At 36.1% G+C, this 27809-nt stretch overlaps 1 protein-coding gene across 6 annotated transcripts in view; it reads left to right on the top strand.

The window, feature by feature from the left end:
• The window catches only part of TBC1D32 (TBC1 domain family member 32), a 111608-nt gene that overhangs the window by 47774 nt on the left and 36025 nt on the right, over nucleotides 1–27809 (top strand). For all 6 annotated transcript variants that reach the window (XM_023754184.1, XM_023754185.1, XM_023754183.1 and 3 more), the window contains 7 exons: nucleotides 842–929; nucleotides 4587–4705; nucleotides 8065–8181; nucleotides 13877–13965; nucleotides 22222–22344; nucleotides 24952–25060; nucleotides 26100–26193. In XM_023754184.1, the coding sequence (XP_023609952.1) occupies nucleotides 842–929; nucleotides 4587–4705; nucleotides 8065–8181; nucleotides 13877–13965; nucleotides 22222–22344; nucleotides 24952–25060; nucleotides 26100–26193 (739 nt within the window). The remainder of the gene's footprint in view (nucleotides 1–841; nucleotides 930–4586; nucleotides 4706–8064; nucleotides 8182–13876; nucleotides 13966–22221; nucleotides 22345–24951; nucleotides 25061–26099; nucleotides 26194–27809) is intronic.

Genomic DNA, 27809 nt, shown 5'->3' with positions numbered 1-27809 from the left:
TATATATATATATATATATATATATATATATATGCCTCCCTTAGGAAAAACAAATCATATTGCCTTTAAAAGTAATTATAACTTTTTGCCCTAGCTGGCTTGGCTCAGTGGATAGAGTGTCAGCCTGTGGACTGAAGGGTCCCAGGTTTGATTCCGGCCAAGGGCACATGCCTGGGTTGCGGGCTCGATCCCCAGTAGGGGGGTGTGCAGGAGGCAGCCAATCAATGATTCTCTGTCATCATTGATGTTTCTCTCCTCTCCCTTCCTCTCTGAAATCAATAAAGAAATATATATATTTTTAAAAAGTAATTATAATTTTTAAGAAGATACCATTGTACTTTTTAAAGTTGTTTGATTACTTAAAAGCCCAGTTAAAAAACTGGCAGTCAATACAGTTTTATTGATGAGAAAATTTATCCTTGAAGAACTAATCTAACAAATTAAGATAATAGAATTTGGAATTGGAAGGAATCTTACTTTACATCTTGTCAAAGTCCCTTATGTTATGTATGAAGAGAGTTAGACCTAGAGAGAGAAGTGACTTGTTCAAGGTCAAAAAGCTACTTAGTTACATGGCTGGGACAAGAACCTAGATCTGAAATTAAGTTGTCAAAAATATTACATTAGTATTAACTCAATTATGATAGTTTCTGTTTGTTTTTGCCACTCTTATCTTTACTTGAAATAATCTCTGGGTTTTATTTGTTTGTTTTTTTTTGTTTTTTTTTTTGTCTGGTATTTTAATATAAAAAATTAGTAACTCTACGTGTAACAGGTAAGTAAATATTAGCATGCTATGTTTTCCTGCCTCTCACGGTTGTTCCTTATTTATGCTGTTTAGATCAGCAGGCATAAAAAGTTTGACTATGGAGTTTTGGTTACCCAAGTGGCATCAACAGCAGCAGGTACAATAGCACTACAAAGTTCAGGTACGTTTTTTCTTTTAATCCTATATAATAAAGAGCTAATATACTAATTAGACCAGATGGTGGAATGACCTTCCAGAACGACCTTCCGGAACGACCAGTGGGCGGGGGGCGGGGCTGCAGGGGCGCAAGGCAGCCAGGGCAGCGAGCCAGCTGGGGCTGTGAGGGCCGAGCCCCTTGCATGAATTTCGTGCATCGGGCTTCTAGTTAGAATTATAATCATTTAAATATAATGAGTAAGCCAATGGAAAATTTAATTGGCATTGTCAAGTATCAGCATACTACTCTGAAGTTCTTTTTCCCACATTAGGCCTTAGGTCAAAAAAAGTTACAGGGTTTCTTTTTTTTTTTAATTTAAATTCTTTATTGTTTAAAGTATTACATGAGTCTCCCTTTTCCACCATTGACCTCTCCCCGGCCACCCCCACCCCCAGCACATGCCCTCACCTCCCTACTGTCTGTGTTCATTGGTTATGCTCATATGCATGCATACAAATCCTTTGGTTGATCTCTTACCCCTTCACCCTCTGCCTTCCCTCATAGGCTGGACAGTCTGTTCAATGCTTCTGTGTCTCTGGTTCTATTTTTGTTTATCAGTTTATGTTGTTTATTATATTCCACAAATGAGTGAGATCATGTGATATTTATCTTTCTCTCACTGGCTTATTTCACTTAGCATAATGCTCTCCAGTTCCATCCATGCTGTTGCAAATGGTAATTATTCCTTCTTTTTTACAGCAGCATAGTATTCCTTTGTATAGATGTACCACAGTTTTCTAATCCACTCGTCAGCTGATGGGCATTTAGGCTGTTTCCAAATCTTAGCTGTTGTAAATTGTGCTGCTATGAACATAGGGGTGCATAGATCCTTTCTGATTGGTATTTCTGTTTTCTTGGGATATATTCCTAGAAGTAGGATTACTGGGTCAAATGGAAGTCCCATTTTTAACTTTTTGAGGAAACTGCATAATGTTTTCCACAGTGGCTGCACCAGTCTGCATTCCCACCAGCAGTGCAAGAGGGTTCCTTTTTCTCCACATCCTCTCCAGCACTTGTCATTTGTTGATTTGTTGAGGATGGCTATTCTGAAGCTGTGAGACGGTACCTCATTGTTGTTTTGATTTGCATCTCTCAGATGATTAGTGACTTTGAGCATGTTTTCATATGTCTCTTGGCTTCTGTACGTCCTCTTTTGAAAAGTGTCTGTTTAGGTCCTTTGCCCATTTTTTGATTGGATTGTTTATCTTCCTTTTGTTAAGTTGTATGAGTTCCCTATAAATTTTGGAGATTAAACCCTTATCAGAGATAACATTGGCAAATATGTTCTCCAATGCAGTGGGCTTTCTTATTGTTTTGTTAATGGCTTCTTTTGCTGTGCAGAAGCCTTTTATTTTGATGTAGTCCCATTTGTTTATTTTCTCCTTCGTTTCCATTGTCCTATGAGCTGTATCGGTAAAGATATTGCTACGACATATGTCTGATATTTTGCTGTCTGGATTTCTCTAAGATTTTTATAGTTTCCCGTCTTAAGTTTATGTCCTTTAGCCATTTTGAGTTTATTTTTGTGTATGGTGTAAGTTGGTGGTCTAGTTTCATTTTTTTGCATCTATCTATCCAATTTTCCCAACATCATTTATTGAAGAGACTGTCTTGACTCCATTGTATGCTTTTTCCTCCTTTGTCAAATATTAATTGAGCCTTATGACTTGGATCAATTTCTGTGTTCTCTGTTCTGTTTCATTGGTCTATATGTCTGTTATTGTGCCAGTATTAGGTAGTTTTGAGAACAGTGGCTTTGTAATATAGTTTGATATCTGGCATTGTGATCCCTCCAACATTGTTCTTCTTTCTCAAGATTGCTGCAGCTATTCAGGGTCTTTTTTTATTCCAGATAAATTTTTGGAGAATTTGTACTACGTCTTTGAAGTATGCCATTGCTATTTTAATGGGGATTGCATTGAATCTATAGATTCCTTTGGGTAGTATGGACATTTTAATGATGTTGATTCTACCAATCCATGAACAAGGTTTAGGAAAAGGAAATCCTACTGGGATTTTCTTTTCCTGTGAAATATATACAGAATTGTTCTCCTTCCTCAGAACAATGGCACATCATAAACTAAACTGGAAAATATTTGATGCTTTAAGAAGTTGCCCTCATCTTCTGCCAGCTGCCGGCCAGGGTCCCCCTTCCCCAGCTGCCATCTCCTGGCCTGGGCCTCCCTTCCCTGGCTGCCAGCTGCAGGCTGGGGCCTTCCTTTCTTCTGCACCTCCCCCTGGTGGTCAACGCACATCATAGCAAGCAATCGGTCTCTTGGTCGAACTCCCGCGGGGACAGTTTGCATAGTAGGCTTTTATATATATAGATATCATTTCCTCACTCCCCTTTTCCTCTTCCTTTCTTGAAAGCTTCCCTGTCACCACTTAACTTTCACCACTGTCTTTGCCAGTTTGTAGTTGGCAGGTATTATCCACTGTGGATTGGATTTCTAAAAAGTTCAAATATTGGGAATTTAAGATACTGTATCTTAAAATTATCTGAACCCTGAACTGGAGACAAGATGTAATCTCTACTAGAGATGCTATGATTATATTTTTCAAGGCTTAGAGTTGGATCATAACATCAGTGATCACTGTTGATTCTCTTATTAAATAAAAAAATATATATTTTTTAATATATTTTATTGATTTTTTACAGAGAGGAAGGGAGAGAGATAGAGAGTTAGAAACATCGATGAGAGAGAAACATCGATCAGCTGCCTCCTGCACATCTCCTACTGGGGATGTTCCTGCAACCCAGGTACATGCCCTTGACCGGAATCGAACCTGGGACCTTTCAGTCCGTAGGCCGACGCTCGATCCACTGAGCCAAACCGGTTTCGGCAAAAATATTTTTCTATAGCATATTTTAAATGTTTTTTAACTGAACTATTTTGAATTTCTTTTAGTATGAAACATGTTTCCTGGTAAAAGTTGTACTAAGCTGAATCACTTACTCTTCTATCTAGAATAAAATCCAATTTATTCAGTCCTCAGGGCACATTAATGAAAGCATTTGAAGACTAGATTTATCTCAGATTTCCTTGTTGGTTAAGTCATTAAACTTCTGAGCCTCATAATATCAAACTTTTCATGAGAGGGTTAATTGTAATTTTTCACAGGACAAAGGAAGGAAGACCAACAGCTTGAGTTCCTAAGATGTCCTAGATACTATATTAGGAACTCTGTAGCTATCCCATTTATACTTCATGGCAACCCTTGGAGTTTTCTAAAGTCATGCACCGATAAGCTATCAGCTTTGTAGTTTAACTGTGATATTCTCAATTTCAGAGCCTATATTTTTTCTTTTATACCTAGGGGACACTTTCTCCTCGAATGCCATTCCTATAAAATTTCTGATTTGATGATTTGATGTTCTGTTTTACATATTTCCATATGATTCAGTTCTATAGAAAAATTATCTTTCAGAATTTAAACATAGTTTTATGTTAATGAGGTATAAAGGTATATTAACAATAGCAAATATAATTTCTATCAAGGTTAGAGGTTATGTATCTTTTGTCAGTGTGAATCAATCTAGTTAGAGGGATAATTGTATCTTTCCTCCATAATCCAAAGAAATAGCATACTATAAATATGATGGAAAACAATTCTTTTTAGGGTTCATTAATGCACTTATAACTGAATTATGGACCAATCTGGAATGTGGAAAAGATGATGTTAGAGTAACCCATCCCAGAGCCACTCCAGTGGATCCTATTGACCAAAGCTGTCAAAAGGTAAGAGATGATTTGATTTATCTAATAATGTACAGATTTTAAGTGTATCTCCCAGAAATTAATTTATCCAGACTTTATCTTTATTCAATTACAATCAGCAGCCTTTCCTAATTTTTTTTCTTTCTTTTTTTTCATTTCTAAATTGAAAAAAAAAATCACAATGGATTTCGTAAATGGTAGAAATACTACCATTCTCTGTGAATTATTTTTGGAAGGATTTTTTTCATAATATTTTTATTATACATTTTCTTCCTTAATAAAGAGTAATAAACACCAGAGCATGTTACAAAACAAGAAAATACACAAAAACCCCTGACGCAAAAACCAACCGATCAAAATAAAAGAAGACAGTTTTTTGCTTTTAAACTCAAATCTAATAGAAAATTTCCAGTGCCCTAGCTGGTTTTGCTCAGTGGATAGAGCGTTGGCTTGTGGATCAAAGGATCCCAGGTTTGATTCTGGTCAAGGGCACGTACCTCGGTTGCAGGCTCCTCCCCGGCCTGGGCCCTGGTTGGGGCTTGTGCAGGAGGCAACCGATTGATGTGTTTCTCTCACATTGATGTTTCTTTCTGTCTTTCCCTCTCTCTTCCACTCTTTCTAAAAATCAATGGAAAAATATTCTCAGGTGAAGATTAAAAAAAGAAAAGAAAATTGTTAAGATTATTTGAAGAAGGGGTAGGCAGAGAGAAGATGCTATCATTTAGAATAATGTGGCAAAAATACCTCAAACTCTTAAGCATCTCCACAATGTTCTATTATAATTCAACTATTATAATTCAACTATAATTCAAACGAAATTTTTCAAGAGTAGGCCTTCCTTCCCCCAGCTGCCAGCACCGGCTTCCCTCTGGCACCCAGGACCCGGGCTTCCCTCTGGCCGCCCACAGGCACCCAGGACCTGGGCTTCCCTCGCAGCCCTGGCTTTGTCCGGAAGGACGGAAGGACATCCGGAAGGATGTTTGGTCTAATTAGCATATTACACTTTTATTATTATGGATGGCTTTTACATATCTAACATGTTCACATAGTTTTACTAAAATGAAATGATGATTCCTGACTTTGACTTTGTGATAGCCTGAGAAATTTTCATTCAAATGGTATCATAAAATTATCAAAATTAAAAGAAAAAAAATCTGCTTTCTGTAGTGGTAGACTAGTCCCCTCCAGTAGAAAACACAACTCAGGAAAAATAACTTAAAAATAAGTTGATTTTTTTGGAATAGCAATGAACAGACAAGAAATGGAAGGGAGTCAATACAGATGAAGAGAATTGTACTGCTTGAGATTCTAGATTTAACAGATATATTTGCCCAAGGACAGGTATCAGTTGGTGCTCCACTGGAGACTGGGCAGATATTAAAGAACAATAATGGAATAGTATGATCAGCTTTATGTTATGAATTCAACTAAGATAAAATTGGCAGACTTCTTAAAAATATGCTTACCAAAATGGACCTAATATAAAACAGAAAATCTAAATTGCTACATATTAGTTAAAGAAATTCAATTTGTTACCAAAACCTCTGGCTAAGAAAACCAGATAGTTTCACCAGTGAATTCTATGAAATTTTATAGGAGATAGAGTCCCAATCACACACATATTCTTTCAGAAAACAAAGGTAGAGAAATCAGTTTCTAACTTGTGTCATGAGACCAGCATAACCCCGACCTGGAAATGAGACAAATGTTACCAAAAAAGAAAAGTGCAGACTAATATTTCTGATGAATATAGACTTAAAAATATTTAACAAAAGATTATCAAATTATATCTAGCAATATCTAAAATGATCATTTATTATGATCAAGTGGTGTTTATCCCAGCCATTCAAAGTTCGGTTAGCATTCTAAAATGAAACTCTAATTCACCATATTAACAGAATAAAGAGAAATCTCATCCAATGATTTCAATAGAAGTGGAAACAGCATTTGAGAAAATTTAATACCCATTTATAAAACTCATCAGATTTAATCCTCAATCTGATAATGCTATCTTTGAAAAACATAAATCTTTAACTTTTCATGGAAAAATATTGTACCTAAAATTTGTTTACTCAATTTGTCTGATTCTTAAATTTTCTGAGTTTAGTAAAAAATTTAAAAAATGACAAGCAGGAAATTTAATAGTTACAAATTAGTACAGTTGATACAATACAAACTAACATGAAAGTATTGGCAAAATATAGGGCTTCTAGAGGTGGATAGAGTTAATTGGAAAGCCTTCTAGAAAAAAAGGATGAGAAAGCTCATGAAGTGCAATAATGAGTATGTGGGAGGGTAGGAGGAGCATGTTCCTGGATAAGAAAAGTTTGTTTACATGGCAGTCACTTGAAAAAGACCACAGGGCCCTAGCTGGTTTGGCTCAGTGGAAAGAGCATCCGCCTACAGACTGAAGGGTCCCGGGTTCGATTCCAGTTGCGGTTCTATCCCCAGTGGGGGACGAGCAGGAGGCAGCCAATCAATGATTCTCTCTCACCATTGATGTTTTCTCTCTCTCTCCCTCTCCCTTCCTCTCTGAAATCAATAACAATATATTAAAAAAGAAAAAGACCACAGGCAGATTCGATTGACTGAAGTGGTGACTTCATGCTGAGGAATAATGTGCTTTTGAGACTGAGAGAAGAGAGGGTCAATTAGTAAAGTGCCTTGAAAGTCATGGAAGGGAGTTTAGATTTGATGTTTAGTGATGGGCAACCACTGCATGCTTTTGCATAGGGGACCCAAAGAATGAAAGGTGCCTGAGAAAAAACATTCAGGTTGTCTTGAATAAGGCAAAATGAGATTGGGAGCTTAAAAACTTCACAGAGAGATTAATTTGGGAAGATTGCACCAGAAAATGAGCTGATTTTGATAGGAAAAGCCATGGCTTTAAAAAATTAATTACAATTAGGGTAGTTGGATTTCCACTGAATGTAGTTAAAGGATAAAGATGGCTTTGTGACCTAAGTGAAGGATATATAGAATTTATTTTCTTGCTCCAGAGACCCTAAGTAGTATTCTCTGGTATTTTCTTACACATCAGATATAACAAATGCAAAGAATGAGAAATATGGATCATTTAATATTTTTTCTCAGAACCACACTTTTTAAGAGATACATGATATTTTAAAATATTTTCCAACTCTCAAGGTTGTTCTATTACAATCGTCCTTACGCATTATCAACACAGATTATTGTTATGTTAACTATTTTGTTCTTATCATATATGTATGTATTTCACACTTATGTGGATTAATTTGGCTTATTTAAAAAATTCTTGCAGTCATACTGCTATAAAACTTGACACTAATGATTCTCCTGTGGATGTGGTTGAAAAAAATGAGCCATTTAAATGACTTTTCCTTCTCCCCCACTTCCCCCAGTCTTTTCTAGGGCTGGTGACCTTGTTATCTTATCCTGCTATTTATGAGCTGGTAGGCAATCAAGATCTTCCTAATAAAGCAGAATATTCTCTTCGTGAAGTTCCTACATGTATTATTGTAAGTAATTTTCTTTTAACTTTTCCCTTTTATAGATGATATTTTGGAGATTTGTAGTGAAAAAGCAATTTGACAGAAAAAAAAATGACAGAAAAAAAGGAACACTATTTAATGGCATTTAAAGATTGATTTACTTACTCATGGAATATCAGTTTCTGAATTATCTGCCAATGGAATCTTTGATCCAGGCCACCTAACAGTTGCAACACCTATCAGAGTGAATACAACGTTAACACTCCCAAGGAAAGAGATTTGGCACAAATAACATATGTGTACGAATGATTTTTAGATGACTTATCATGTTATTAGTCACACCAGTGCTGCTCTCTTATTGGCTGGGATAATTAGGAATAAGTTGTATTTGAGGAGTGCAATATGTTTTCTCCTTATATTTTAATGAACTACATATTAACTGCCCCATGAGGGCAGTATATACATATTTATTTAATTTGAGATTTATTTCATAATCTTGCTCCCAGATGGGCTTGTTTTAATCATCCAGAGATATTCAGTTCCTCATCTTTGGGTAAGTTTTTGGATTAACACACATAAATATGTATATATTCATTAGTAAAGAATTGTTTGGTTAATACTGAAATTCCATTATTCATCTTTACTTTTTATTTTTCTGGTCACTTGTCCTGTGTGGTGGTGTTTTTTTACACAGTTTTGCTCTTATAAATACTTTTAATTCTTGTTAACTCTAAACATTTTAATTTCTTTAAACTTTCTCTACTTTGGGAAATTTTTGATAATTTATATGACTAAAATATAAAAATAGGTACTTCTTTCATTCAACTTTTATTTTATATTCTCTGTTCCTTGAAGTGTGTCCATTTTAACTTGTGCTTACTTGCATGATTGTGTTTCTAAAGTAGTTTTATAATAAGCCATTTATGTGCCCGTCTTTCCTTGAACTTAATTTACCACCTTGCGGCATTTGGCACAGTTGATCCAGTCCTCATTGTCACTCTCCTCTGTGATTGTGGTACTGCTTCTGGTTCCCTTCAGACTTCTCTGGTGTCTCCTGCGTGGTCTCCTTTCGTGGACTTCTCTTTCCCTCTGTCTTGTGTTCTCCATTGTGGCTTTATTGGAAGGCATTAGATAGTGTAGTTGTTACAAGTTTGTTTTCTGAAGCCAGACTGCTTGGATTAGATTTCTGGTTCTGCCCCTTAAAAGCTCTGTGACCTTGGACAAGTTAGACCTTAGTTTTTTCCTGTTAAAAGTGAGCAATAACATTCCTATTTGAGGGGTTGTGACAATTACATGAATTAAGTGAAACATAAAATGTTAAATCACTGCCTGGCAGGTAGCTGCTAAATAACTGTTTGCTGTAATTATCATTAGTAAGCTCTTCTCCAGATGGCATTCTCAATGGGAGAGGACCTGGGACTACCTGTTACTATCTCCCCTTGTATTAATTTCCTAGAGATTTCATAACAAATTACCACAAACCAGGTGGCTTAGAACAGCAGAAATGTCTTCTCTCACAGTCTGGATGCCACAAGTCCAAAAGAAAGAGGTCAGCAGGGCCACATTCCCTCCAAAGGCTCCAGGGCAGACGCCTTCCTGGCCTCTTCCAGCTTCTGGGTGTTGCAGCATTTTGTGGCTTGTTGCTGCATAGCTCTACTCTCTGCTTCTATTTTCACAAGGCCTTCTCCTCCTCTGTCTTAAATCTCTCCTTGTCTTTCTTGTATAACCCAGGATGGTCCTAATTTAATTTATTTACCTCTGCAAAGACCCTTCTTCCAAACAGGGTAACAATCATAGGTTCTGGGAATGAGGACATAGACACATCTTTTTGGGGGGTGGGAACAATATCAGGATTTAACTCACTAACCCTCCAAACAGAAGAGGGGCATTTTCCTCCACCGCTCTGCTGTACACTGAATATTCAATTCTTGTGTTGAAACCCAATTCCCCAGGTGGTGCTGTTTGGAGGTGGGGCCTTTAGGAGGTGATTAGTGCTTTATAAAAAGAGACCCCAGAGGAATCCCTTGCCCCTTCTTTTTTCTTCTTACATAATTACAATTTTATTTGCTAAAACTGAGGTCCCTTCATGCACAATCATGCTCACTTCTGCGTTAGGCCCCTTGCCCGTTCTTCCATGTTAAAACATAACTGTCTATGAACCAGAAAGTAGGCCCTCATCAGACACAGAATCTTCTGGCACCTGGATCTTTGACTTCCCTGCCTCCAGAACTGTGAGAAATAAGATTTCTATTGTTTATAAGGTACCCGGTCTGTGGGATTCTGTTATAACAGCCAGAGTGGACAGAGAAACTCCCCGCTTTGAATAATTCCAAGGAAGCACCTTCCTTAACAGACCAAGTTTGTTTATGGATGTTCAGGGACTAACCAGTCACAGGCCACTCCTAATAGTGCAGATGCAGGGATATTGGCATTATGATTGACCACTCTCACCCTTCACTTGGCCCTTTCTTTCTTTCTTTTTTTTTTTTTTAAAAAACGTACTTTATTGATTTTTTACAGTGAGGAAGGGAGAGGGATAGAGAGTTAGACATATCGATGAGAGAGAAACATCGATCAGCTGCCTCCTGCACACCCCCTACTGGGAATATGCCCACAACCAAGGTACATGCCCTTGACCGGAATCGAACCTGGGACCCTTCAGTCCGCAGGCCGACGCTCTATCCACTGAGCCAAACCGGTTAGGGCCACTTGGCCCTTTCTTAAGTGAAAAGGGTCAGATAGTACACACATGGTCATTGAGACAAGTGTACACGGAGTAGGCACTCAAATGTATTATTTACATAGAAGAGATATTCCTCTTTGTTTTTCTAGTCTTGGTCTCATTTCAGCCTAAGGCTTATTGAATATATTCTCAAGCTAGATAATATCCTTTAAAAAAGACAGTTTCAGACTATTTTTGTGAATCCCAAGCCTTGTACTCGCTTGTTGCTGGGAAGCTGCTGGTGGAGGAGGCTGCCTCCCTGACACGCGCTGCTGTGCTTAGAAACTGAAGTTCTCCAGAAGGCAGGCTTCCCGGGAGTTGTGTTCTGTTCCCTAAGTGGTGATCCATCAATGCAATCCCCTTTGAAGAAGAAATTATTTACTGTAGCATTTGTTTTCTGAAAATGCATTGTCACTGATAGATGGCTGTAATCTATTCTTCCATTAGCTTGTTGGTAATACATTCTATATTTCTTTATTCTTACAGTATCTAGTACTTAGATTCAAAGCTAGAACTTTGGAGTCACTAGGTATCATTGACTATCAAATAGTCTGAATTTAGTAATCAGATGACTGTTCCAGTTTCAGTCACTTGGACCAGTACCCTATGAATAAAGAGAAATCTATAATAATCCTTTCAGAAACCGCTATGCACAGGACTAATCGGCAGTCTCCCTCCTCTCAGGCAAAAGAAAGCTAGTGATACATGATCAATTCCAGATCACTCTGTGAAGATTTACTATGGAAAAAAGTGATAGTGATCATTTCTTAAATTTTATAATATTAAGCACTAAAAGTGTGTACCTATTTGAACAAATACTATTTAAAGAACTACATAGCATACAAGTTTCTCCATGTGTCTACTGCAATGATTACTTACTTGGTAGTATCCAGGTGCCTGGGCAAAGTCAAGGAGATCTCTGCGGCTTTGTCACCAGAGCTACCTCAGGGCTGTCAGAGTGCGGAAGTTAGTAAAGAGAGGGAGAAAGCAGTGGGGCAGGAAATGAGAATATAAATACGAAGCTGGGAATATGAATGAACTGTATTCTGTCACAATGTTTGAAACAAGGAATGTCCAGCTAAAGCAGCAGACAATAATGACAGATTATATTAAGATCTCAATCTTTTTTATTCTTGACTAGAGGCCCCGTGCACAAAATTCGTGCATTTGGGTTTGTGTTGGGGGCGTCCTTCAGCCCAGCCTGTGCCCTCTCACAGTCCGGGAGCCCCGCGATTGATTGCCCCGCAGAGGGAGGCCCTGCCCACCGCCGCTGGCCAGGTAGCCTGGGCCTCCCTCTGTAGGGCGATCTCGGAGCCCCCCAGCCAATGGCCTGGGCCTCCCTCTGCAGGGCGATCGTGGGGTGATGGCAGGGCCCCCTGACCAATCACATCGCACCCGCCTTGGCGGCGGCAGTCAGTACTGGGTCGCTGAAGCGCCTGTGACCCAGGAGGGACCGAGAGGTCAGCAGTTCAGCCCGCTTGCCAGTCCCTGCCCACCCGAGCCTGCTGCGTGCAGCCTGGCGTTCAGTCATCCGTTTGGTTACGGACCCTGGCTCTTTATATATTAGGATTATTAGGCATTTATTTAATATTTGATGATTGTAAGTTCTTGTGCTAATATTATTTACACATTTTTTACAAGATATCTGTAGAATGGTAAATGCATTCCTAAGTGTTAGGTATAAACTTTTACTGGGTAAGTTTACATACAATCTGGTTTTCGCTATGTTTTGATCAGTATTTTTAAAATGTGATTTTGAACTATTATATCCTCCTAACAAACTCATTCCCTGGCCTATTGTTTATTTGATAACATTTGTTCTATCACCCACATAGACATCAGTATATATTATGTGACTTGACTCCCTAGCAAAACCTTCCTTCTTTGCCCTGTTGGTCACAGAATTATCTTGATTTTAAACACAGTGGAGGGAAGCAATTTTTTTTGGTGAGGAAAATGAGCAATTTGAGAAACAAGTGTTTGTCTATGAATACATTTCTTAGGCCTGAACTCAAAAAGGAGGGCATTATAGGAAGAAAGGCTTTTATAGAGTGCTCAAAATTGTGTGGTAGGCTGAAATTGTCAATGTTTGGGGCAACTGGTGGCACGTAGTCATCAGGTTTTCCGTACATGTGCATCAGTGATGTTTATGCCTGGCTACCCATTGCAACAACTTGGAGAGCTTTTAAAAGAATTTTAATGCCAGAATCATACCCCAACTGATAATAACTTAGTTGTTCTAGGCTAGAGCCTGGATATACTATCATCTATCTATCTATCTTATCTATCATCTATCTATCTATCTATCTATCATCTATCTATCATCTGTCATCTATCTATCATCTGGTTCCCTAGGTGATTCCAATGTTTAAACAGTGTTGGAAACCACTGATTTACATAGACAGAGATTATACATTAACGAAATCTCAAATAGTTATTAGATAAAACTATTCAAATCTGTTCATGCTTTGCATTTGAAGATTTCATATTTGTTTTTCAAAATAATTTACATTTTTAGCAGTTTAGTCAGTATTTAACTGGCTTCATAAGCTAGAATCTATAATAGTAAAAGTGTAATATGCTAATTAGACTGGATGTCCGGATGACCTTCCGGGCAGACCTGGGGCTACGAGGGAAGCCCGGGTCTCAGGTACCAGAGGGAAGCCGGTGCTGGCAGCCGGGGGAAGGAAGGCCTACTCTTGCACAAATTTCATGCATCGGACCTCTAGTGGAATATAAATTAGTATTTCTTCACTTTGGTTAAACATTAGATCATTTATTTCAGGAACTTTCACAAATCTTAATGTCCAGATTATACCCAAACCAGTTAATTCAGAATCTTTAGGAATGAGACTTGGGTATTTTTTTTAACAGCTCCCTAGGTGATTAAAATGTAAAGCCAAATTTGAGAACCACAAATCTAAATAAATATTTGTTGATTTGATTTTCTTTAAATGGTTTCAGTCAAGCACAGTCTCACTCAAAGGCTTTCTTTTTCAGGATATTATTGATAGACTTATAATTTTGAATTCTGAAGCTAAGATCCGTTCTTTATTCAACTATGAACAATCACACATCTTTGGCCTAAGGTAAGGTGCTAAATTTTACTTGAGAAATATTTCAGTGTTGCAAAAGCATGCAAAAAATATGTTCTATATACTTTCAAAAATATTTAAAATAAACTACTTTAAAGCATACCTAAAGGTAATTTATCTTCCTGTAATATTACACATGAAGTAGATTATAGCCATTAGGTTTTATGTTAAGGCCATTGTCCACGTTTAGCTTCTATATTATTACAGTGTCTTCCACTTTTGTTAGATTTACTAGAGACTTTTTGAAGACTATTCAGTTTACTCAGGAGTCAACTGGGGCTTCCTGGGTTCGTATTAGATTGGACTCCTGCCATAATATAGTCTTAAAAGAGGCTCAGAAATACCCCATTTCTCTTGAGGCCCACATTCTGCTCTTTTATGTTAATCATATTATTTAATTTCAGTGTCCCAAGTTTTAAATCTTTCTGGTTGAGTGTATGTTTCTTAAGATGTTATTTAGCATGTTCAAATGGCTGGGGTGAGAGGGGGAGTAGAAGTGTTTGTTTGGACTATAGAGGTGCATAAATTCTTACTCTTTTGATCATATTTAGACATATAACTTGCTTTCTTATCTACTAATTACTACCTTGAAAAGCAGCTGAATTAAAGAAATTTTCCTAGGTTTGTGATTTTTTTCTTCTTTCTACTAGCAAAATAAATTTTTTTGGGCATGAGGGAGTGGGTCAGGGAGAATGCTCTATCTAAGAAATAAAGCAATTTTCTAAAATGAGAATTCTCTGATAGTAGTATATATTATAGATCTTGTACTGAAACATATATATTATAGATCTTGTTCTGAAACTTTTCATTAATAGCTGTGCTTAATTAAACCATTCATTAATAGTTCAAAGGAGATAGAAAAAAAGCTGCAGCTGTTATAATTCATTGGATCATGTGCACTTTATCTCTAAATTAATTTCACATTAAATTTTAACTTTCTGTGTAGGACATCAGATATATCATATAGCAACCTGTGATGAGGAATATTAGGAAAAATCCATTCAGTAGAACCTCCTTTTGCATAACAAGTACGTGCCTGAGTTTTGTAATGATAGAACATAGATTTTGGCCTCTTGTTATTGATATATTGAATGAATTTCTTCCCTTTTCTGCATTTTTTTGATAGAATAGTATTTTTATTATTCTTCTGGCAAAAACTCTAACAATAGGACATTAAGTCATGTACAAAGCAATCCAAGAAGTAAAATGCTCCTGGGAATAAAATACATTAATTTTCATAGTGTGCGCTTTCTCATAATATCCAAATGGAGTCAATCTATCCTACACTAGAAAGTTTGCCATTCCATTGTTGATACATATACTAGTAGTTGAGTCATGCATTATAGTATTAACGAAGACTGTGGAGTCAGACTGCCTGCTGGCATTATCAGGTTCAAGTGCCACAATCTCTGATTTGAAATACTGAAGTTCAGAAAAAGTTTTAAGAAATTAAATTTTTTTATAATGTATTTTTCTATTTGTAACTAATCTTACCTAAAATGATGTAAAATTTTATAGTTTTTATTTAACCTGACAGATTTAAATATAAACATCTTTTTCCAAAGAAATATTAATGTGTTTGATTATGAAGTATTGATCCAGAGTCCACATGTACTATATTTTGTTGCTGAATGCTAAAAATTCTAAATTCTTTGTCCTAAGATTTAAAGATATGGAATTATCAACCTTTAAATCATGACCTTGCAATTTTTAAATCACTTAGGGGTAAGGAGTTGGAAAGCGGGGGAGGGGAAAGATAAATAAATTATACTGTGTGTTGTATTTCAAAATCTAGCTTTGTAGTGATATAAAATGCCCATTTCCAGACTAGATTGGGAGGCGCCCATTGCAACTGAGGCAGAACAATGTCTGTATCTTCCTGTTGATATCAGGGCCTCAGGCTCAACTGCGGAACTCTTGGCATCATGGCTCACTTAGGGCACGGTGGGCTCTCCTCCAGTCAGCAGTGACAGGGAACCTATCGAGGGCTCACAAACATGGTTGTGTGAGCTGGTGCACCTCATATCCTGACCAATTGATAATAGAACAATCTAGCCCAGGACTGTTCTTTTGCTTATAACTAGATTATGCTAGTTATGCTTGTTGGTGCATATTCAAAGATACATTGATGTCTGCTGGGAAGCATCAACAATTTATGCGGCTGTCTGTGGTGCTACAGTGATAAATTGGATGTTTGTAAATTATTTGGGATTATACAATGAAACATCTTAGGAGCATTTTTGCAGTGCATAAGAAGCTCATTAAGAGTATATACTAGTAGGGTCAGCTTAAGTTAATATTAATGTTATATTCTTAATATGCATATATTATCTTTTAAGAGCAGTGAGCAATTTGAGTCTTAATGTTTAGCACAAAATCCTGCAACCTTGGCACATCCGGAAGATGCTCTAATGAACTGAACTATCCAGCCAGGGATAAAGTTAATCTATTTTTTTTATTAATCCTCACTGGAGGGTATTTCTTCTATTGATTTTAGAGAGGGGTAAGGGAGAGGGTAAGGGGAGAGATGAGAGAGACACATCGATGAGAGAGAGCCACATCAATCGATTGCCTCCCGCATGTATCCCAACTGGGGTGGGGAACCTGCAGCCCCGGTACATGGCCTTGACCAGAATTGATTTGGGACCCTTCAGTTCTTGGGCCGATGCTTTAACCACTGAGCAGTGCCGCTCAGGACAAAGTTAATCTATTTTTAATTGTATCCTGACAAAGACACACACACACATACACACAAATACTTCTGAAATTTGCCTGTGTAACTGTTGATATCTTTACATAAATGTAGTTTAAATTATTTTTAATACTTTATCTCTGTCCATAAAAGAACAAAAATATACCATTAAAATTTTATCTAGTTTATCCATGAATTTGGATTGACCTCAGATAATTGTTTACTTTCTTTGGAATACTTCTTGATATGAACAGTTTGCTTTATGTGAGAAGTAAGGAGCAGAATCTTTTTTCATAACTTGGGGAAATTTGGTTTGGGACTAACAAAAATTGAACTTTATAATTTATTGCTTATAAACCTCAGTAATATGTAAATTTTGAGACATTTTTTCTAGATTAGTGTATATAAAATAATCTGTTCACTTTGTAAACCTAGCCTTAATATTATGGTTAGGCTAAAGAAATAAAATGATCTTATAGTTACTTTTCTTTTCATGTTTACACTAGCTGCTAGCTTATACAAATATGCTGGTATAATTAATGAGTCATTAAGATCTGTTTATTATACAGTTGCATAATTTAATGTTAAATGGCATTAGTTGTTATCAGGTCTTACAAGAATCTTTATGCATAATCTAATATCAAAGTATGCATTCTTTTATTAGTATTCTGAATTTGTTCATTTGTTTAATACACATGTATACTTCTTTTGGGTATAGTGAAATATCTTTCCCCATTACCTACCTTAGTATAACACTTAATTTTTAAATTAAATATTGAAAACGTAAATCTTGCATAAAATAAACATACAGCTTAACAATTTGTTGTAAAATAAATGTCCACTTAATCCCAACCAAGTAAATAAAGAGAGCTAGCACTATGCATTTGTTTGATCATGACTCCCTCCCTTGTCCCCAGTAATAACCACAATTTTGACTTTTGTGGTATTTACATTCTATTTTTTTTATTTACTTTATATTTTTACTACCTAGTTATGTATTCCTGAACAATATATTTTATTTTTGTTTTTTACTTTATAATATTGGTACCATTGACTATATATCCTGTCATATTTGACCTTTTCTCTGTTGCCTTATGTTTTCTAAGATTAATGTTGCATACATTTTAATGGATTTATTTTGATTGCTGTATATTTCATGGTATACATATACTGTCTTTTGTTATGTATTATGCTGTTAATGGACATTTGAGTTATGTCTGGTTTTCCAGTTTTCAAAAATATCTTGGCTACTTTTAGTCCTTTTCTCTCCACATAAATTTTAGGAGCAGCTTCTCACACAAACTAGCCCACTGGGATTTTAATTACCATTGGATTGAATGAATTGACATCTTTATAATACTGAGCTTTCCAATCTGTAAACGTGGCAAATGTCTCCATTTAAATTGTGTTCCTTAATTGTGTTCTTTAATTACTGTCATTAAAATGTTCTTCTTTCCATAGAGGTCTTTGTCTTTTGTAGCCGTATGTTACATTCCCCAGTATGTGGCAGCATCACCCGGTGGTTAAGAGCATGGATTCTGAAACCACATTGCCAGAGTGATGTTAGGCAAGATTCTGAACCTCTCCATCCCTCTACTTCCTCATATAGGAAATGGAGTGTAACTCTACCTTTCCCACAGAGTTATTGTGAGACTAAATATGTTATATATCTCCCCAATTTAGAATATGCTAAGTACCTCATATTTTGCATCTTTAAGAGATGCTCAGAGCCCTCGAGCTTCTCCGCCAACTCTTGGAATAGGTGGCCCATGCCCTTGAGAACTACATTGTCGAGGTGGCGATAGAAGCCCAGAGAGAGAGGCAAGTGTGGGAGGCCTGCAGAGGCAGCTGGCCAGGTAGTTGACCGCGGCCTCTACCTCGGTGGAATAATTCTGATGCATTTGGGAGCGCATGGTTTTTCAGCAATAAGGAGTTAAGGTGTGTTGGCTGATCTAGGAGGTGGTTCTGAAGGTGGTGACTGGATAAGATGCTGCAGGGTAGTCAGAGGCTGGAAGAAGGGGCATCTCTGGGTCTGTTCTCTCCAAATTCTGTTGAAGCAGGAGACAGATCCGGGACCACGGAGGACACTATCTTCATTTATTTTATTCTCTCTTAAAGAGTTATTTTAGGTTATCAGTGGAGGAATTTTGTTGATCTCTATAAAAACCTTACATTTTTAAGTTATTACATAATGTGCATTTAAATTCATAACTGAATTGGAAAATAATGTATATCTTTATAATATTTAATCTCATCCTGGTAGGTGCTGTCTTTCTATTGAATTTTTTTACATTCTCCAATGATAAATTGTAGAGCTCTCTTCATATAGGTTCTGTGTATTTCTTATTATCTTTTATATTTTTTGCTATTTTAATATATTTCTCCATGGTCATATTTTAATTAGTTATTACTGATATAAATAAGTTATTTTTTGTTACTGGTCACCCTCCATAATTCTTGTTCATATATATAATTAGGGAAGGATCTGTTTCCGAACTTCGCATATTGTTGGAATTACTTCCTCATGGCTTTAGGACTAAGGGTCTCGTTTTCTTGCTGCCCACTGGTAAGAAATCCTTGTCGGTTGTCAGTTGAAGGCTGCCTCAACTCCTAGGAGCCACCTGTTGTCCTTGCCGTGTCGTTTTCTTAACACAGCTGCTTGCTTCTTCAAAGCCAGCAGAAGGTGTGATCACATCATCTTGTCACCTTAACATACTGTGACCAGAGGAAAGTCACAAGTCCTGCCTGTACTCAAGAGGGAACCTCACAAGGGCATGAGTACCAGGAGTGTGGGGATTCCACCACAGAGCCATTCTTTTAATTAACAGATCATCTGCTGACAATACCTGGTGTTAAACCACTATGTTATCTAAATTTTTACTATCGACTTTTTGTTTGTTTTAAACTGGTTTCTCTACCTCTGTCCCAGCCAGAGTGAACCTAGTAAAATACAAATCAGATCACCTCAATCCTATACTCATTTCATAGAATAAAGCCATACTCCGCTGTTTCTCGTGCCATCAAAGAAAAGCTTCAGTGGCCTTACCGAGTCCCGGGTGATCTGGACCCCTAACATTACTCTGGCCTCACCTCCTCATACTTCTTTGTTATTTATTCCCCTTCAGCTACGTGGCCCCCCTTACTGTTCTTCACACCTGCCAGATGTACTCTCCCCTTAGGTCCTTTGCTCAGGCTGCTTGCTGTGCCTGGAACCCTTTTTCCCCACATCACTTCCTGGTTTGCTTCCTCATTCCCTTTAGGTCTTCACTGAAGTGTCACCTTGGTGAGGACTTTCCTAACCATCCTATTTAAAACTGCATGCAGGTATTCATCCACACTGCCCCCTTGTTGGAACTTTATGTTCACGTTTCCAGCTTTTGTTTTAGCTTTATCTTTTTATTTTGTTCATTGTCTGTGCCCCTCCTCTAGTATTTTGCATTCCATACAGACTTGGATTTTTGTGCATGTGTGTTCAGTGATGTACTTAAAACAGTGGTAGATACTTAGTAGGTATTTAGCCAATATTTCTTAAAATTAAGTAAATTTAATTTTATGTCATGGACGAAGTAGTTTCCGAATAAACAGTTTTATCATTCTCTAGTAATGAATATCATTATCTCCTTTCAGAAAGCATGCCTTTCTATTTTTTCTTCTCCCATCTTCTTTGCATTGGCTTAAACTTTTAGAACACACTGTTAAATAATAATGGACGACTTTGCCTTCTTCATGACCTTAGTGGGAATGCTTTTCCTGTTTATGCTTTTAGCTCTTGCCTTGAGATAGATTTGTTTTGTAAATCAAATGAAAGAAGTAACCTTTCTTTAATTTACTTAGCATTTTTTGGAGGACAGGGACCAGAGAGTGGATGTTGAATCTTAAATCAAGTAGCTTTTAAGCATCTGGTCAGGTGACTATGTGGTTCTTTTCTATTACATATTGATGCCATGAATTACATTAGGAAACGTTTTCATATTAGACTACCCTTTCCTTCCTGGAATGAACTGTACTTGGTCGCAGTATACTATTCTTTTAATTTACTGCTGGATCAAATTTGCTAAGCTTTACATTATTCCCAATACTTGTAAGATCTTAAAAGTCTTACATCATTTGTTCAAGTTTCGATTTACTCCTTCTGTAATGAAGAAAATTCAACTCAGATATTTATTTGCTTTCTGAATTTCTCCCAGTTCATCTTAAATCATCTCATTGTCCTTCTAAATCAAACATGTCAAACTCATGGCCCGTGGGCCACATGTCTCATTTATTTGGCCCGTGTTAGCCTTTGAGTTTGATATGCTAGTTCTAGAGCCTATAGAAGCCTTCTTTCAAATCATAAACTAGAGGACATTGAGGGTCATTTTCATTACCTGTTCACTGAATTTGTAGCCTAAAGAAAAGAGAAAGGGCCTAGCTGGCATGGCTCAGTGGTTGAATACCGACGCATGAACCAGGAGGTCATGGTTTGATTCCCAGTATCAGGGCACATGCCTGGGTTGTGGGCTCGATACCCAGTAGGGGGCGTGCAGGAGGCAGCCAGTCAATGATTCTCTCATCACTGATGTTTCTATCCCTCTCTCACTCTCCATTCCTCTCTCTTAAATAAAGAAAAACATATTTTTTAAAAAGAAAACAGAAAGGTCACTAGGTTCTCCCTAAACCTTCATGTTGAAGAGAAGTTAGAGTGTTATGTTATCAGTTAGCTGACATTTTTCTATATACACAAGTTTTGTGTGTGTGTGTTTGTCCCTTTATGAGCTGTCCCTGCTAACCTTACCATGGAGGAAGTCAATTTTATTTATTAATAATTGGTCTCTATAGCCAATAACCAGTAATTAATAATTGGTTTGTCTGTAACTACTGGTTCTGCCTTGTTCCTTCTACTACTAAGAACTACAGTAGAACTGCGGATCCGCCTGCAGCTGTGCTGTATTTCCACTGGTGCAGGAGAGGGTTAGGCTTTCTGTCTGAGCATCCTCCTGGGATTGATTAGTTTCAGTTTCCGTTTTCTTGGCAAGAGTATTTCATGGATCTTCTTGTATGGCAATAGGAGCCACATGACTTCTGTTTACCCCTCTTTTATTTAATGTTAAGATAGAGCAGTGTATTTAGGTGTTCTCAGATTGACCTGAAAATTATAAAGTTATCCATTGACATTTCACCTCATAAACAGTCCCGGGATTGTAGCAAAATGATTCTGTTATTTCTTTTATAACTAATTGTGGGGAAAGAAGTGATGGCAATTTGCTGTTTTTATGAATTTGCTGATGTTCGCTAATTAACTTCTAAATTAACTAGCAGTTGAGAAAAAATTACTATTTCTAGATTTAAATTTTTTAAAAAACTTGAGTAGAAGTTACCCATGGTTTTTAAGTAATATTTTCATAAGAAAAACTTTTGAAGTCAATTGCTATTCAAGTCAATTAAAATATATCTGAAATAACTATTTGATCTTTCTTAAAATTTGTAATTTTATGAATAGATATTCAAGACATCAAGAAAGTCTAAATCTTTAGGATATATTTTATAAAACCTACTTTTTATTATTTCTTTTTACATAGGTTATTAAGTGTGGTATGCTGTAATCTAGACACCCTCCTTCTGTTAGAGGCTCAGTATCAAGTGTCTGAAATCTTACTAAATGCTCAAGAAGAAAATATCTCAGAGACCTCTGAGAGCCACAGGTAAAATAAAAGGAAATAAAGTCTGTTTTAACATGATAATAACAACAGTTTTCTTTGCAGATGCTCTGTTTTGAGAGTGATTTTCTGTATAGTATGTTTAATGTTTCTGGACTATCTGAATTCAACAGATTTAAATAACAGTAATAAAGCAATTAAAGCATAAATGTCACGTCACAGTTAGAAAGATTGGGATAGATATTCTTGGAGGTGGCTTGCAGAGTACTACTTTCTGAGTTTTTATTTAACTTAGTTTTTTTTGTATATTAGTTAAGTGCTAACTTTTTTTGTTGTTGCAAATCTTTTATTTTTTTATTTTTATTGTCTAAAGTTTTACATATGTCTCCTTTTCCCCCAATTACCCCTCCTCACCCACCCCCAGCGATTCCCACCCCGGGCAAGCCCCCATCACCCCAGTGTCTGTGTCCATTGGTTATGCTAATATGCATGCATACAAGTCCTTTGGTTGCTCTCTAACACCCCGCGAGTGCTAACTTTTTTAATGGCTCCATGAAGTTTGTCACTTTTAAATTCAGTTTGCATGTAGAAGATGACCCATTAAACAAGACATTTTATTTTGTGCCCCTTGTAGAGGAACTCTTTTCTCCATTCTCTTAGTTATGTTAGTTCATAGTCAATAAATTCTGATTATTGCAAAATGAGGTTATGACCATATCTTGATATTTTTTGTTGTTATTAATCCTCACCCAAGGATATTTTTCCATTGATTTTTAGAGAGTGGAAGGGAGGAGGAGAGAAACATTGATGTGAGAGAGACACATTTATTGGTTGCCTCCTGCACACACCCTGACCAGAGCCAGGGATTGAGCCTGTAACCAAGGTACGTGCCCAAGGAATCGAACCTGGGACCCCTCAGTTTGCGGGCTGACTCTCTATCCACTGAGCCAAACTGGCTAGAGCCTTGGTATATTTTTCTATTAATATATCACACTTGGCATTACCTCAATTTGGCTGACATTTATTGAATGCACATTCAATAGTTGGCATTATTTTTGGGTCTATAATTTTCAAAAAAGTATGTCTCCATTTTAGGTAGGTCTTAGAAAATTATAGAAGAGCAGGCACATTCCTGGGTACTCTAGTTGACACAGAAGGATAGTATTGACAGCTTCAGGAAGTGTGGAGGCTGACTAAAAGCAACATTCAGATTTTCAATTTAAGGCCCTGGGTCTAGAACTTAAGGAAACCTTGACTAAAAATGTGATAAAATCATTGTGAAAATAACATTTTAATCCCATTTCTTTAAATGCAGTAATATTTGTCAAGGAAATATTCTTTTATTAATCTCATTCCTTTCCTGATACCAGTTATATCTCCTTCAATTCTTTGCTTTCTAGCAAAGACAGAAGATAAAGAGTGAGTTTAGCTTTTTTAAGGGATACATTGATAATCTTAGAGATATATTCAAACAAGCACAATGGCCTACATACAAGGATACTTACTCTGGAATGGCCATAAAAGCATACAAAAATTTTTTAATGTCCATCCATAGCAGGGAGTTTAAATGTTTGGGGTACATTTGGACAGTTGTATACTATGCAGATACTAGAACAGAGCAGCTATATATGTTTTGATAAAGAATTATCTCTAAGATAAAGTTAAGTGAGAAAGGAGAGGCACCAATATTGCATACAGTGGTATCATTTGAGTAAATATAAAGAAACCTTTGGATATATACATAAACACATTTGTTTTTATACAGACCCTCCAAGGACAAAAAAGAAACTTGTAAGAATTGTTAGCTTCGTAGGGGTTGGAGGAGAATCTGAGAGACTGGAAGAAAACATACTTCTCACTGTATATCTTTTATAGTTTTTGAATTTGCATGTTTTAGCTACTTACTAGCTTTTATAAATAGAGAGAAACATTTTGGTGGATGCTTTTAAGAGTCAAAAATACCAATTCAATATCATTCCCCAGAACCTGACAAAAATAGCTAAATGCATATAAAACTAAAAGAAAATCTACTGTCATCAATTTGGAGAAATATTCCAGACTTCCTTTATTTTGCTAGATACAGTGAAATGGAACCAAAACAAAGCAATACTTAGATCTCTAGTTTAAATATGGTAGTGTAAGTTAATATTTCCCCTTTCTCATCTTAGAAGTAACCTCGAGGATTGAGTGAGAGTGGAGGGATAGCATATCATCAAAATTTTTAGCCACAAATGACTTTTGAAGGTCAGCCAAAGGCAGTCGAAATAGGGCAAATACTACTAAGGCAGCTGAAGAACTTGAGAAAGGATATCATGGCTGCCATTAATGTGAAAAACGGCAAACTACGATTCTCAGGGGGGGAAAAGGAAAAAGAAAAAAGAAAGTGAATATATAGGGTGGGTCAAAAGTAGTTTTTCAGTTCATATGGAAAATAATACAGTAATAAATAATAATACAAATAAAAGCTGTGTTTTGTGTACTCACAAGTATAAACCCACTTTTGCCATCTGTATTTCTAAGTAAAAACAACAGTCTATTTACCAGACTTTTCTATAGAATTTTATCTGCCCTTTTTCTTTACATTCTAGTGACTTGATTTTAAAACTAAATTATATTCCATTAGATAACAAAATTGCTATGTTGATTTTTCAGGGATTTTATAATCGATGGCTTATCGGTAGAGAGAAATCATGTTCTTGTTAGAATAAACCTTATTGGTGGGCCAATGGAACGAATTTTGCCTCCGAGGATACTACAGAAGGTGAGTGGGTAAGAGGAAGGGAAGATGTTTTCCTGACATATTTTGAAGCAACATAGCCAACTCAGATGACACTAAACAGCAACTATCAAATGTCTACATCACAGAGTTGAACTCTTATTACTAGAAAAACTTTAGGATGAAAGCAAATACTTTAAAATAAAAGTACTATTTTTCATGGCAGGGCAAGAGTACTAGTTTGTGTTGCTGAGTAGGGTATTATGTTATTTAAAAGTTGTCATCTTCCTTTTGTGTTTTTGAATTTTTTAGTTTTGATTTCTTTCCCTTTCATGACACTTAATTTTTGTTAGATGTCTATATTCTTTTGTATTTAATTGGCAGTATTGTGTACCTCTCTTTCTATCAATAATAATAGTTTGGTTTTCACGAAGTTTTTTTAAAATTTTTATTTATTTATTTGAGAGAGGGAGGGGAAGAAAGGGAGGGAAAGAAGGAGGGAGGGAGGAAGGGATCAATTTTTGTTGTTCCACTTATTTATGCAATCATTGGTTGATTATTATATGTGCCCTGAACAGAAATTGAATTTACAACCTTGGCATATTGGGATGACACTAACCATCTGAGCTATCTGGCTAGGGCAAGGGTTGGATTTTTTATTGTTATTGTTATTAAGTACATTTTACTTTGGCTGTCACTCTGGGACACATGAGGTAGGAACAATTGACAGTACAAAAGAAACAGTTTTTTGAGCAATGTAGGAAATGCAGGTTTCTTTTGAAGACCATAATTTTCCTTTCATGACAGAAATACTAAAGCCATCATTCTCAGTCCTACTTGCTAGAACAAGTTACCATATATTTGTCTTTATTGCTTATTTAATGTTGTTTCTAAGATATTTCATTTTAGTCATTATTCATTAGAGCATTGAATTATAATGTCAAATAGCTTTTGATTAGTTGGACCACAACTCTAAAATTTTTATGAAACAAAGCCAATTTCTATGAATAATATTTCAGAAGGCCTTAAAATTCAATGCTATCTTAAACTGTTTTCGAAAGTGATCTGTCTTGCTTCATTTTAGGGTGATGATCCATATCCTTGGCCAATGTTTTCATCATATCCTTTACCAAACTGCTATCTGTCAGAAGGTACAAGAAATACTGATCAAAAGCAAGGTAAAATATTTGCTATCAAATGTCATGTTTTTTTGGTGCTTTTGTTACAATTTCAAAAAAGAAAATATTGGAAAGGGAGATTAAAACTATTTTCATTCTGTTTGTGAATGTGGATATAGATACCTATTTCTTTGTACATTTTCACTTTTTCAAGTTTCTTATGAAATTAACATTAATATGATGCCAAATAATTTTTATCAGAACATTTTTTTGGTTTAAAAAAGTAACTAATGATTTTTTATTAATTTATTCTATTTATATAGAACTTTATTCAACAGAGTAATATTTTTAGTATATGTGTGCTCAAGACTTGAAATATAAGTATATAAATTGTATAAATGTAATAAAATGAAAACTCAGATAACCACTTTAGAGTAGTTCATGAAATTTTAGAGACTATATTCAAGTAATCAGGTAATTGGATGGTAATATAGTGTGATGGGAGTTAAATAGACAATAAGAACATTATGTTTAAAGCAAGGAATAAAGTATAAATATGTTTTCTGGTTTATAGAAGATAATTTTTGACAGAAAAAATGACAGGTTAGAAGGAGCAAATTCAAAGAACTAGGAGTAGGTCAGGATGAGATTTGTAATGTGGGGGTAAGAGTCACCAGAGATAAGACGAGACAGGGAAGCTAAGCTCAGACATGAGGCCAGTGTAGCTCAAGTTCAGGTGCTTAGACGTTTTCATAAGAACAATGAAAATTCAGACAGTTTTTAGACTAGAGAATTATAAGGAAAAATATAAACATATACAAACAAACTGTTCATTAATTTGAGAAGTTTAATCTTAAATCAACATGAATTCCTTTATAATACCATCAAACTTACATTGGAAAGAAATAATATAAGATTGATTTCACATAGGTTAGATTCTATGGAGTGATTGTTGAAAAATTGGATTTTTTCTTCTTTGTGAGACTTTATATGCCATTTACCTTTCCCTACATTTATTTGCTTTAAAAGAGTCAATAGAAGCCATCAATCAGTATACATTATTTTTATTTCTATCCAGTGTTTGAGATATACATTATATATTTCACAATTGCATAGAAACAAAAATTCTATTTTTTTCTATTTACTTAGAGGTTAGGGAAAGAACATGAGGGAGCTTTTAAAGTTTTTAATATTTGTCTTTATAGCTCACTTTACAAATTTTGTCCTTGTGTTTTCCTCTTGTGTGACCTAATCTATTGCTTTCAGAGATGTGGGAGTGATATTAAGTATTTTTCAAGAAGAGACTCTTGAGAGAGTATCATTTGGACTCTTTTCCTACTTGACTCATATCTTTCCATGAACCCAAACTGTTCTCAATGTTACTCTCGTTTCCAATCTTGCTTTTAGTTTTTTAGTAAGTCCTTATATTTTGTCATCCTGTTTTAGGTTTCATCAGTCATTCCTCCACTCATTCCTTTTATTTGACATGTTTTAGGAGCAGTGATTATCAGGTGCTTCCCTAGACGCTGGAGATAGACGATGTGTGGGACTTGGTCCATTCTCAGTGCCTCAGCTCCTCTCCAGATCTTATTTCCTTATTGTGATATAACATTGTGATCTCTGCTAAGTTTCTCTTGGGAACAAATAGTTATTTTTTTTATCAGTTTTATTAACAA

The sequence above is a fragment of the Myotis lucifugus genome, unplaced genomic scaffold (genome assembly GCF_000147115.1).
Source record: "Myotis lucifugus unplaced genomic scaffold, Myoluc2.0 scaffold_57, whole genome shotgun sequence".
In the NCBI taxonomy this organism is placed as follows: Eukaryota; Metazoa; Chordata; class Mammalia; order Chiroptera; family Vespertilionidae; genus Myotis; species Myotis lucifugus.
The sequence above is the reverse complement of the archived record's forward strand: the minus strand, read 5'-3'. Positions and strand labels throughout refer to the sequence as shown.